Source organism: Somniosus microcephalus, chromosome 10 (genome assembly GCF_052327205.1).
Source record: "Somniosus microcephalus isolate GS21.2 chromosome 10, FLI_Smic_1.0, whole genome shotgun sequence".
Classification (NCBI taxonomy): Eukaryota; Metazoa; Chordata; class Chondrichthyes; order Squaliformes; family Somniosidae; genus Somniosus; species Somniosus microcephalus.
In genome coordinates this window covers 185,785,003-185,798,846 of record NC_140996.1, presented here as the reverse complement: position 1 = coordinate 185,798,846, position 13,844 = coordinate 185,785,003, and the positions used below count along the sequence as shown (strand labels likewise).

General features: G+C 49.8%; 1 protein-coding gene across 1 annotated transcript in view; it reads right to left on the bottom strand.

Annotated features, from left to right (window-relative positions):
* LOC147111927 (relaxin receptor 1-like) overlaps positions 1-13,844 on the bottom strand; it is a 220,318-nt gene that overhangs the window by 189,912 nt on the left and 16,562 nt on the right. Inside the window, exons 4-5 of the mRNA XM_085998301.1 lie at positions 10,644-10,721; positions 2,179-2,284 (exon numbers count right to left, since the gene is read on the bottom strand). Of these exons, the coding sequence (XP_085854427.1) occupies positions 2,179-2,284; positions 10,644-10,721 (184 nt within the window). The remainder of the gene's footprint in view (positions 1-2,178; positions 2,285-10,643; positions 10,722-13,844) is intronic.

Below are 13,844 nucleotides of genomic sequence, written 5' to 3'. Positions count from 1 at the left end.
CCCGCTCTGCCGCTCAGGATTCCCGCCGACGCTGTGAGGCCTTACCTGGTCTCTGGGACTTTTATAGCCCCGCTCTGCCGCTCAGGATTCCCGCCGACGCTGTGAGGCCTTACCTGGTCTCTGGGGACTTTTATAGCCCCGCTCTGCCGCTCAGGATTCCCGCCGATGCTGTGAGGCCTTACCTGGTCTCTGGGGATTTTTATAGCCCCGCTCTGCCGCTCAGGATTCCCGCCGACGCTGTGAGGCCTTACCTGGTCTCTGGGGCTTTTTATAGCCCCGCTCTGCCGCTCAGGATTCCCGCAACATGCACTCCAGGAAATTCTCAGCCTCCTGTATGTCCTGCAGGTACTCCAGCCACTGAGCAACTGGAGGCACTTCCTGCACACATGAAGCATCCTGGAGTTTGCACATGCCACAGGAATTGTAGGCAACAGTTCTCAGCTGCCCCATCATTTTGCTTAAAAACATCCTTTCAATCTAATTAATTACTCTGATGTGTTTCAATCTTAACAACCCTTTAAGCTCAATAATATCCACCTAGCTTACTTATTGAATAACTATGGGTGCGATCATGCCAGCCCTGGGGAGGCGGGTATTGAGGCAGGACTGCCGGGAAAATGGCAGAATCTGGGGGCGGGTGCCAAACCCGCCCCCAACCCGCCTCCGTGCCATCTTGCCAGGAGGCGGGTAGCCGACCCGCGCCGGGTCCTGTCTCCTTGGAGGCGGGAAGGGGATTAACAGGCAGATAAGAGGATTATCCCCATTTTGCCCAAACAAGTGTGGGCTTCCCAAAGGCTCTGAACCCCGCCAGGGTCACCGAGTAGAGCAGTGGGTCTGCGGGGGTCGGAGGGGTGCAGAAGTGCACTGTGGAGGTAAGTGATGGGTGCAAGTGTGGAGAGGTGAGTATATGAGGTAAGTGGAAAGTTTTAGTAAAAGTTTACTTACCTTTGTTTCTTCCTGCAGGCTTCAAGAGTTGGGTATCTGGAGAATCTCGCACCTCCGTGGCAGAGATGACAGATGGCCGCTGCATTCTCCAATGCGGCAACCATCTAATTTCTGCTAAATAAAGAGGTTTGATGAGTCTTGAATTCAAGAACTCATCAAACTACAGAGAATGTCAGTGTTTGACAGCTTCACAGAGTTGTCAAACGATGAAAATTCATCTGTCAAAAATCTGTAACCGGCTTTCCCTTAATTGGCCTGCTAAGCCCGCTGGGTGGGCTTAACAAGGTCATTCAAGGGAAAATAGCGTGGGTTGGCCAGAAGTTGATGGAGGCGGGACTAAAACCCGACAAGTGGGAGTCCCGCCTCCAAAAGCTCCCCATTGGCAAAATCCAGCCCTATATGTCCCTATCTTTATAGTACAATGTCCTCGGTGCTGAAATTCATCCTTCTCCAATGTTATCAGCATCATGGAGGGGAAAAGACAGGATTTTTTAGATCACTGTTTAAACCAATTCTTTCTACATTACTATAATATAATTGCAAAATACTGCAGATGCTGGAAATCTGAAATAACAACAGAAAATGCTGGAAATACTCAGCAGGCCAGGCAGCATCCGTGGAGAGAGAAACAGAGTTAACGTTTCAGGTCTGGGACCCTTCATCAGAACTGGAAAAAGCTGGAGATGTAACAGATATTAAGCAGGTACAGAGACAGAGGGGGGGGGGGGGCGGGGGTTAGGAGGGGAGGAAGAAATAGAAAGAACATCCTGTACTTTTGTAAGAGGCAGGAAAGATAAAATGTTGCAAATGGGAATGGCAAAAATCATACTGCATGAAAAATGGGGGCAGGGATAATTATCTGAAATTGTTGAACTCAATGTTGAGTCCGGGTAGGCTGCAAAGTGCCCAATCGAAAGATGAGGTGCTGTTCCTCGAGCTTACGTTGAGCTTCATTGGAACAATGCAATAGCCCGAGGACAGAGAATAAAGTAAAAACATATCTATATTCTTACAATGTTATGAAAGTTTGTTCTCTTTCAGAATTCTGTAAACTGATATTAATGTTTCTTTTATATAAAACTGTTAAAGGGATTCTGTATGAAGCCACTATTTTTAATATTTTATAGATGGCTATCCCACATTTTAAGTGTTGTAACGTACATAAAGGGTTTTCCATTGAAACTAAAAGACATACCTGCACAATGTAATAAAGAAAATAATGGATTGACTTACAGCAAGGTCACATTTACTGAAACCTCTGGCACGTGGCGTAGGTTCACATCTACACATTCCACTTCTGTTTCCTGGCATTCACACTTCTGTGGGTAGTGCTGAAGTACTGTAAAACAAGTACGTATCATATCTGATCATACGCAAAAGAGTTCAATAACTTTTGTACAGTTTCTTCTCTGTATTCTAATATTAAGACCTAAAAAGCTGACTAGAGTTTTGACATTCAGTCTGGTCCAATTTAAACTAAAACTTGGGGGTGATTTTCGCCTGCCTACTGCCCTCTTCACACTGAAAGTCAGGGCATTCAGCAATTTTTTTTTTAAAGACATCCATCAATTGGTCTCCTAAGACCCACTGGACTTGATTTTCGAGCGGACCTTGAAATGGGCAGCCAGAGCTCCCACTTAAAACAGGCAGTAGCTTTATTTAATACTAGCTGGAGTACCCGGCGTTGCAGAGGGAACTGAAGAACCCTCTGCCATGTTTATAAAACTGTTGGGATTGAAGAACTCTTGCTAAGCACCCAGGAGGTGGTTGTTTAACTTCGTTTTTTGTTAATGGGGATTGCCAGTAGCCATATACTCCAGGTTTTACAGTTTTCCTTCTATGTGAATTTGGAGGTAGCAAGCAGAATTATAATTTTGCAATGTTATCATTGACATTAATGAGAGAGAGAGAGAGAGGGGGAAGGAAAGAGAGAGAGAGAGGGGGGGGAAGGAGAGAGAGAGAGGGGGGAAGGAGAGAGAGAGAGGGAGGGAAGGAGAGAGAGAGAGAGAGAGAGAGGGGGGGAAGGAGAGAGAGAGGGAAGGAGAGAGAGAGAGAGAGGGAAGGAGAGAGAGAGGGAAGGAGAGAGGGAAGGAGAGAGAGAGAGGGGGGAAGGAGAGAGAGAGAGAGAGAGGGGGAAGGAGAGAGAGAGAGGGAAGGAGAGAGAGGGAGGGGGAAGGAGAGAGGGGGAAGGAGAGAGAGAGAGGGGGAAAGAGAGAGAGGGGGGAAGGAGAGAGAGAGAGAAGGAGAGAGAGAGGGAAGGAGAGAGAGAGAGAGAGAGGGAAGGAGAAAGAGAGGGAAGGAGAGAGAGAGGGGGGAAGGAGAGAGAGGGGGAAGGAGAGAGAGAGGGGGGAAGGAGAGAGAGAGAGAGGGGGAAGGAGAGAGTGAGAGAGGGGGAAGGAGAGAAGGAGAGGGAAGGAGAGAGAGAGAGGGAGGGGGAAGGAGAGAGAGAGAGGGGGAAGGAGAGAGAGAGAGGGGGAAGGAGAGAGAGAGAGAGAGAGAGAGGGAAGGAGAGAGTGAGGGAAGGAGATAGAAAAGAGAGGAAGACACCCCGGGGAAGGGGTTGGTTCCTCCATGACCTCACCCCCCTCCAGCCTCAACCCTCCGTGACCTCTGCATTCCTCCAATTCTGGCTTCTTTTGTATCCCCCATTTCCTTTGCACCACCGTTGACCATGCCTTCAGCTGTCTTAAAACTTACCTCTTGACCAAGCTTTTAGTCACTGGTCCTAATCTCTCCTTCTTTGGCTCAGTGACAATTTTTGTCTGATCACACTCCTGTGAAGCTCCTTGGGACGTTTTACTACATTAAAAAGGTGCTATGTAAATGCAAGTTGTTGTTACTAAATTGGAATCCGATGCCAGTTGTATTTTGACATACCAATTGCGGAGAGTGCATCGCACATGCTCCAACCAGTGATACCAGACAATAAGTGGCCTAACTAGCTGCAAAATGCTCAAAAGCCAAGTATGCTTAAGGTTGAAAAGTGATTTTTTATTTTAAGGTGTCAGAAGAAGCATTAATGCTCTTCCAAGCCTCTCAAAATTCAACCTCTGTGATGGCCACCCATCCTCAGCCATCCCCCAAGATCGCCTTCACCTTGTTCACCTACCTTTACCAATGGGCTCCATGCTGGAGGTGCCAGATTTTCATCCAGCTTTGATCAGCGAGCTGCTCAAAATGCACAAGCAACTTGCTGACAATATGGAAATGAGGCTCGACCATGAAAGTTAGTTGGGCCTTGGATAGATTCCATCAGACAGACAGTGGGCTTGCACTGCCTGCCAACTCCCCAGTGGAATCGGTCACCTGAAACTTGCCTCCACTCAATCTAAAGCTAGAATTGGACTTCTTAACCCCACCAAATCCTATTACAATAGCTACCTAAAACAATCATAGGTATAACAGGTTTTTAAAATCTTACTTCCAGATGTATGCAAAACAATTGAAATAGGCAACTCTTCACTACAGTAACCCCTCCCCATCCCATATTAATTCCCAATTATAGTAAGGATAAAGGTGTACTTATACATGGTTTGAGCAGAATGAATTAACAAGATAGCAAAATACTGCAGATGTTGGAAATCCGAAATAACAACAGAAAATGCTGGAAAAACTCAGCAGGTCAGGCAACATCCGTGGAAAGAAATTTGAGTTGACGTTTCGGGTCGAACCCTTCTTCAAAACTGAAAAGAAAACAGATCGAAGGCAGGGCTGCGATCAGACAAAAGAAGTGAAAGAAACAAAAGAGCTAGACGAGATGGTAATAGGCTGAGGTTAGATGTAAAGTGTACTGGCAGGGCAAGAGATAGCTGCCAGGTGTGAGAGTGAAACAAAAGGAAAGGGCGGGGGGGGGGAAAGGAGTGGAAAAATTACAAGAAAAAATGTGTAAAAGGGTCAGAAGGAGCATTAATGCTCTTCCAAGCCTCTCAAAATTAACAAGATATAGCAGAAACCTGGTGGCAATTGAGAGGAAAATGATGCCCTTGGATTAGTGTGTAGACAGATCTTTTCTCGTCAGTATACTGCTCCATTCTTTTCTTAATGAAATTGAGGATACATAGAGCTCTATGGGAGGGCCTTATAAACAAGATTGTCTTACAAAACAAAAATTAGACTTAGGAAAGTGCTTACCAAACATATTGGCCCAGTAATTCCTGTCGGGGGCTTGCCGCGCGTGCAAGCCCCCGATGTGCACTTACCCGGCGCGCCGACATCTGAAACCTGGCCCGCAGTGGATTTCCTGTAAGTGGCCCGGTTCTGATCTCGGCGCGCTGTGCTAACCTGACCCAGCGGCGTAGTTAGTGCGATGTGCCGGCTGGGATCAGGTGAGCACTGTTCAGCCAATCAGGGGAGGGGAAACTTCATTCATAAGTTTGATAGTAAAGACTGTCAAACTCATGAAAAGTATGGCACCCCAAAACACTACTTAAACTTTAAATAAAATTTTAAAAAGCATCCCAATAATTAAATTAACTATGAACAACTTAAAAAAAACTATTTTAAACAATTAATCAAATTTTTGAAAAAAATTAATTTAAAAAAAATAGGGTCTAAAACTAAACTCACCTTACTGTAGATTCTTTAAAAATAATAAACCTGTGGAAAAAAAATTCTAAATTGTACTAAAAGACCACTTACCTGTAAAACTAAGTACTTACGTGTGGTTTTTCAATGCGTAAAAACCGGAGCCCTTTACACATGCGCAAATCTGTAAAAATACAGGAAATCCAAGTCGCACGCGCTGCCCAATACCGCGCATGCGTTCAGCCTCTTAACCCCTTGGGTCAGAGGACAGGAAATGCCGGTTTTCAGCGCATGCGCTGTGCATGCTGAAAACCGGCAATTCCTCCTGGCACACGCGTGAGTACCCCGTCCGTACTCACGCGTTGTGACAGGAATTACTGGGCCAATGTCAGGTGGAATTCTTGCCACATTACCTCGTTGCCAGGCTACCCTGGGAATTCCACCTGAAGTGCCCTCAGTAGGCTCAGTGAGACCCATGTGAGCCTTAAGGTGGCCCCAAAGTAACATAAAGGTAAAACAGCAATCGATCCCTCTGCATGAAATGTCACCGCTCAAGAACTTAATTTACTTTATCTTCTCTTCAGCCCAAATGGCCTCTTGCTTTCCCTCTTGGAGTGGCAGAATGTCACTCAGTGCATTGTCTCAGTAGGCTAGGCACCTCCGTCGCATCGCTACATATGTGGGTGCCTGCCCAAATATTTAAAGGATCCCATCCCCAGCGATGGGGTTAAGTAAAGGTGGAAGTGGTAAATGGAAATTCCAGCCCGCTGCACTTCTGGCACTGCAATGGCGTTGCCAGAATTTTAATCCTCTAATGTCTAAAATAAGGTTCTAGTTTTATCAGGTTTTTAAAAAAAACAAAGAACAGATAAACATTTTTTAAACGGGGGAGAAATTGGGTATAGCCCCATTTGGGGCGCTAGAATTGGCGCTGCGCAAATTTTATCGCCAGGCGCAACTTATCGCCACCTCGAGCGATATTGGGTTGCTGCGCCCCTATAGGTGATTGCGGTGTTGATTCAGGCGCTGCACGGGAGTCTTAAGGCGCTAACCCGGCGGCGCTACTCAATATGTCGGCGGCCCGGCGCAGCGCAGGTGCTGTCAATAATCGATTACCCCGAGACATGCTGGTGCCGGCCAGCTCTTAAAGGGGCGGAACAATTAGGATCAGCAGCCACACTCTGCGCCTTGTAGGCCTCAAAATCGGCGCTGTGCTTTCTGTGGCATTCCAAACTTTGAACAGATGGAGAGGGTGAGGCAGAGAGCGGAGCGCTTTACCGATGGGGCATTGGATGCTTTGGTTGGCGAAGTGGAGCGCCGGCGAGCTGTGCTGTACCCCGACAATGGCAGGAGGCCTCATCAGAGCGAGTACTGCAGGGCTTGGAGGGAAGTTTGTCAAAGAGTCACCTCAAGCAGCATGGTGCCCAGGACTCCTGTGCAATGCAGGAAGAAGTTCAATGACCTCACTCGGGTCGTTAGGGTGAGTGCCTTTTTCGCAATCTTCTTCATCCCTCCATCTGCAACTGACATTATGGCCAGAGGGTGCGCGAAGCCCCAATGGCCATCTGTCAGCCAGCACCCATGGCCCTTTCTGGAAACACACACGCACAGTCAGCTCAATGCATAATGTAAGGGCTATTCTACCATGGGGGGCATGTGATGTCAGCTCAGGCCAGCATGTTTCATCACTTCCCATCCTTTCTCCTGCAGGCCAAGCTGGCCAGGAACCAGAGGGAGCAGCTTCGTACTGGAGGAGGCCCTCCTCAGCTGCAGACACTGACGGACCTGCAGGAACGAGTCCACCAGATTGTTGGAGGCCGGATGAGTGGTTCTGTCACCACTGGAGCTGCCGACCCCATTGTGCACAGCGATGGTAAGGTCATCACCTTTTTCAACTCTCTCCTTCCATTTGTTCCCCCCACCAGCATGCTTTTTCACTCTGGACCCATGTCAGAGCATTGCAGCACTCATGCATCCCTTGCTGCCACCCTGTCCTTTCGCTAAAGCGACTCTTCAACCTCCCTGCTTTCAGATGCTGCATCACCAGCTCGGGAGCCGGGCCCTCAAGCTGCCACTGCCACTAACTCCGGAGGCGACGAGCAGGAGGAAGCCGGACCATCCATTCCACCCTCAGGCGAGCCAGCCCATCTGCAGACTGGGGATAGTACTTCCCTGGAGGGGATCGGGGGGGATAGCTCGGAGGAGGAACCACCTCCAGGACCCAGCGGGCTGCAGCAACGCAAGGGGGGTAGGGAAGCTCGGGGGCCGTCTCCCCGGAGGGCGAGTCAGGCCGCGAGTACTGCTGCACAGGGTGCAGAAGAGGTGCGTTCCCTCGCAGAAATGAGCGCCCAGGCTCGGCTCAGGCACACTGAGCTCATGGCTGCAGTGGCAAGGATGCCTGAATCCATCGAGACACTGGCAAGGAGTGTCCAAGACTTCGGGGCAGCACAGGCAAGGAGTGCGCAGGACTTCGGGGCAGCACAGGCAAGGAGTGCGCAGGACTTTGGGGCAGCACTGGAAAGGACTGTCCAGGACTTCGGGGCAGCACTTGAAAAGACTGTCCACGGCATCGGGTCATCACTGGAAAGGACTGTCCAGGGCTTCACCGAAGCAGTGGAAAGGACTGTCCCGGCCTTCACCGAAGCACTGGAAAGGACTGTCCAGGGCGTCACCGAAGCACTGGCACCTGCCACGCAAGTGCTGAGTGCTGCCACGCAGTCACTCGCTGGTCTCATGCAGACGCATATTGAGGCCACGCGACCAATGACTGCTGCCACCCTCGCTGGATCAGGCAGAATTACCTGGGGCCCTTGCAGCACCACAGCAGGGCATCAATCTGTGGACCAGCCGATTGGTGCGCATGCTGCGGTGCTGCCCCGTCAGAGTGCCAGTGTGTCGGCTGACCAGGGAGCTGCTGTCATCTCTCAGGATGTCAGCATTCCTGATGCCACCGCTGGCACGTCTCCACTGCAGCTGCCACCACCTGCAGGGCAGACTGCTTCCACCCATGCACAGTTGGAGCAGTCAGCATCCGGGCCCTCCAAGGCCAGAGGTCGTCCAGGACGTCCCTCAGGGGCATCTGCGCTTTCGGACAGCCAGCAGGCCTCCCTGAGCCTTGATGCAGCCACTGGGGTCCCATTACGGAGGAGCTGCAGTGAGGGAAGGGGCCGATCTCGCAAGAGAAGTAGATCACCATCGAGGGGGAAAGAGTAGAAGGTGCTGCTGAGACGTCTAGAAATCAAGGCCGTGGATGCTGGTCTGAATGTTAGTAATGTTTTGGATAGTCTCCCGGGTGTGCGAGGCACTTATGCGTTAGTGTGTTAGTTTTGCTTTCTGTTGCCATTGCTTTGTCATGTTGGAAGGAAGCACATTTTGCAAAATAAACAACTTTTTTTATTTACATTGGCCATGTCTGCTATTTACATTCATACTGCCCTTCATAGGCTTTGGGTTATCCGAACGGTTCCATTCCTGCTCTTCGAATGGCATCAAGCATTCCATGAGAGGGGCCTAGAAGCGGCTTGTTATCAGCCTCTGACGGATGGCCCTTCCAGTTTGTACCTCCCTCCTGTCTTGGTCCTCCTCCTCCTCCTCCTCCTCCTCCTCCGCTGGTGCTTCAATGTCTGGTGGCATTGGCTGGGTGCGTAGGATGGCGAGGTTATGCAGCATGCAACAGACAACCACGAAGTGGGAGACTCGCTCTGGTGAGTACTGCAAGGCGCCTCCGGAATGGTCCAGACAGCGGAACCGCTGCTTCAGCACACCGATTGTGTGCTCCACAATGTTCCTCGTCGCCTGATGGCTCGCATTGTAGCGCTCTTCAGCAGGGGTGCTGGGCGAACGGAGCGGGGTCATCAGCCATGGGCACAGAGGATAGCCCTTGTCACCGAGAAGCCAGCCTCCTGGGTGAGCCGGGGCCTCGAATAGGTCTGCAACTGAAGTCTGGCGCAGGATGGAGGCGTCGTGGCTGCTGCCTGGGAACTGCGCATTGACTGCGAGGATCAGCTGTCGGTGGTCACAGACCAGCTGAACATTCAAGGAATGAATTGCGGTTGCGGAACTCCTCCGGATTCAAAACAGGCGCCCGCAAAGCCACGTGCGTGCAGCCAATGGTGCCCTGCACCATGGGGAAGTCCGTTATTGCTGTGAAGCCCTCTGCGCGCTCCCGCTGCTTCTCCAGTGTCATAGGGAAGGAGATATACTGCCGCCTCCTTTTAAATAGGGAATCTGTTACTTGACGGATGCAGCAATGCACCGCAAACTGCGATATGTTGGCGATGTCCCCAGTTGCGGCCTGAAAGGAGCCGCTCGCATAGAAATTCAGGACAACAGTCATCTTGGCAGCCACCGACAGAGAGGTCCTGCACCTTATCTGAGGCTGCAGATCTGGCTGAAGCAGGTGGCACAGCTCAGTCACTACCTCCTTTCTGAAGTGCAGCCTTCTAAGACACTGCTCCTCTGACATGTTCAAGTAAGAGAATTGCTGTCGGAAAACCCTGGCAGCGTAAGGTCTGGTGTGGCGACGTCTGTTGGCCCTCCTCCGTCTGGCCATTCCTGTCCCTCTCTCCCTGCGTCTCTGTGCCCTTTCCAGATGGTTCAGCAGCAGGACATTCCCCTCCAATGCAGCCCCCATAATAATAGTGCACAAGAAATTTTTAATGTTGTAAATGCTCACCAGCAGCAAGGTGATGGTCAGAAGGCTGAAGTTCCTCTGGCCAGCGCTGGCTCACTGGTGCAATGGCTCTCAGAGTGCAGCTCAGCAACTCTGTGAAAGTCTCGAAAAAGTTGTGCTCCTGAAATGGCTGCCGCTTTTATACCAGAGCAGTCCCCTTTAAAGAGCGCCCCCCCAGCCCGAGAGCGACTGGGGAACGTTCCAGGTAAGCAGTCTTTATTAGCGCCAGGCGGAACGGAGGGGAGCGCCACTGAATTTCCGGTCTGGGGCGCCAGAAAGGCGTTGCACACTGAAATGATGTCATGATTTGCCTGCGCCCGCAAGCCGGCACTAGAAATTTAGTGCTGGCACTAAAAGCCCACTCAATATGGCAAGAGGCGCAGGGTTCGCTGCGCCCGGGCGCTAGTTGGTTAACGCCCCACTTCTCGGTCTCTTTAGGCGCTAATCGCTGGCGCTACCAACCGAATTTCTCCCCTCAGGAGTTTGAGACTAAATCACTTACAGCAATCTTCTGATATGTTTTCATTGCGAGTTGAACTAAAGATGATTTCAAACATATCTGACCAGCCAGTATTATCATCTGAAAGAAAAGATAGCAAAGCACATTTCAATAAATTTTAGACACAAAATGTACTTAAAACTGATATAGTAACACAAGGCTTGTCATCCCAGGATTAAAATCAAAATTAAAATAACAAGTGATCATTTGATTACTTCAAAGTAAGCAAAGAGCATTTGACTAGAGGACAGAAATGGAAATTAGTGGCAAGTATACCAGGAAAAAAATTTTGCTTAAATTTATGGATAATTACCAAACAAGGTAAGAAGAGGCAAAAAACTAATAGGGTAATTCTAAGTACAATTAAAGGTCGTGATTGTTGTGTCGGTACCTTTTTTACCTAGACACAATTAGAACTCAGAACTCAGAGATTCAAACATGAAGTGCTTTATTCGAAGGGAAAGGGAAGTTCTGGAGAGTTCCGAACAAAGAGAGCTAAACTTAACCAAGAGAACCCAACCATTTATCTGCTGTGACAGCGCCAGCACAGGTGGGAGGAGAACACACAATACATAACATATTCCTCCCCTCTTAAATGGAAGGTCCACATTATTCCTCAACAGGTAAGTTACTTTCAATGCACTCAACTAACCTAGGGTAGAGGTAGACTGCCTCAACCCCTGACTTTACCCAGGGGTTTATTCTGCCCCAGTCTTGTGGGTAAGTCGCTAAGCCTACAGATCTAAGCGTCTTGGAGGCCGCCGCTCTCTGACAGGATACCGGCGGTCATCGCTGGCTTCCACAGCAGTAGGCATTGACACAGGCCTAGAGGGAGAAGGTGCCTGTGTCAGTTGAAAGTCAGGAGTTTGCACAGGTGGAACAGTCTCTTTGACTTCCTGTGTTGGAGAAGAGCACTGTGGCAAAGGATGCTGGTTTGCGGTATCATCCGGAAACAGTTCAGGCCAACCAGCCGTTGGAGCCTCTGTGGCTGTCTCTGCTCCTAGCAACAGTTGATCTGTGTGCCTTCTCCAGACGACGTCCTCAGCAGTCTCAACCATGTAAGACACAGGGCCTGTCTGCGCGATCACCATAGCAGGAACCCATTTCGGTCCAGTGTTGTAGTTTCGAGCTAGGACGTGCTCTCCCGGATGAAACCGTCTCTCCTTGGCTCTTTTCTCTCTCTTTTCAACTTGAGCTTGTTGTTGATGATGGACAACCTGCTCTGCCCTTGGAGGTTTGAGTAAGTCAAAACTTGTCCGCAACTGCCTCTTCATCATGAGCGAAGCGGGGGAAGTTTTGGTTGTGGCATGCGGCTCGTTCCTGTAGGACAACAGGAAGCTGTTCAGACATTGGTGGATTGAGCCCTGACCTTGCGATGCCTTCAAGGCGTGCTTCAAAGTTTGCACGAACCTTTCTGCCTGGCCGTTAGTAGAGGGATGATAGGGCGCAGATCTGATGTGTTGGACACCATTCACATGCAGGAAGGTTGCAAACTCCTGTGATACAAATTGTGGACCGTTGTCACTTACGAGTTGTTCCGGTGAGCCATAACGGCTGAACATCTCACCAAGTTTCTCAATTGTTTTCTCTGCCGTGGTAGACCTCATCACAGCGACCTCCGGCCACTTGCTACGAGCGTCCACAACCACCATAAACATCTTCTCTACAAAAGGACCGGCGAAGTCCACATGTACTCGCTGCCACACTTCTGCAGGCCAATCCCAGGGGTGTAGGGTTGCCAGCTGTGGAACATTCCGGACCCTTTGACATGGGGAACATGTTTTGGCTTTCTCCTCAATATTCCCATCGAGACCTGGCCACCAGAAGTAGCTTCTTGCCATTTCCTTCATCTGAACCATCCCACTGTGGCCTGTATGAAGTTGTTGCAGTATAGGTTCCCTCAGAGGTGGCGGAATGATGACACGGCGTCCACAAAGAAGACAACCTGCCTGGATGGAGAGCTCGTTTCTTTTTGAAATGTAAGGTTTCAAACTAGGAGAATCTCCTATAGCTCTCCCTCGAATTACATCGTCCATTACCTCAGACAGGACTGGATCATTGCGGGTGTACCTTCGCACCTGAACTGCAGTGACAGGTGCTCCCTCCACTTGTCTAAAGTAGAAGATGCCTATCTGATGAGGCTCTGGGGGAGTAACAGGCAAGGGTAGCCTCAAGAGACCGTCTGCGTTGCCGTGCAAGTCTAATTTGCGATATTTGATGTCGTATGTGTGTCCTGACAACAGTAAAGCCCACCTTTGCATCCTGCTTGCAGCGAGAGATGGAATTCCAGTGTGGGGCCCGAAGATTGAAGTCAATGGACGGTGGTCCATCAGGAGTGTGAACCTTCTCCCAAACAGGTACTGATGAAATTTTCGAATTCCAAAAACGATTCCCAAGGCCTCCCGCTCGATCTGCGCATAGTTACTCTCGGCCTTGTTGAAGGTGCGTGATGCGAAGGCGATAGGTTTCTCTTCACCCGAAGGCATGATGTGGGATATGACTGCTCCCACACCATATGGTGATGCATCACATGCTAGCTGCACGGGTAGCTTTGGGTCGAAGTGTGTCAGGACCTCCGATTTCAGCAATGCTTTCTTTTTTTGGGCGAAGGCTTCGTTGCACAGTTCAGTCCATTTCCATGTTTTGCCTTGACATAGCAACTGATGTAACGGCTTCAGCAATGTTGCTAAGTCTGGAATAAACTTCCCATAGTAAAGTAGCCCCAGAAATGAACGTAACTGGCTCACATTCTGGGGTGCTGGGGCCTCCACGATCGCCTTGACCTTTGACGGCGCCTTATGCAGGCCAGTAGCGTCAATCACATGCCCCAGGTACTCAACTGAAGACTGAAAGAATTCACATTTGTCTTTACGAACTCTGAGTCCGTACTCTTTCAGTCATTGTAGTGTCGCATCCAAGTTCAGAAGATGATCCTCCTCATTTGTCCCAGTGACAAGGATGTCGTCCAGGTAGTACTGGACTCCTGGCAGTCCACTCAAAATCTGATCCATTGCCCTTTGGAATAGAGCGGGGGCCGACGTAATTCCAAACGGAAGGCGGCATTACCTGTATAGCCCCTTGTGTGTCACAATTGTCAGCAGCTCCTTTGATTTGTCATCGACATGCATTTGTAGATAAGCCTGGCATAAGTCTATTTTGCTGAACTTTTGCCCTCCGGCCAGGCCCCTAAAAAGATCATCAATG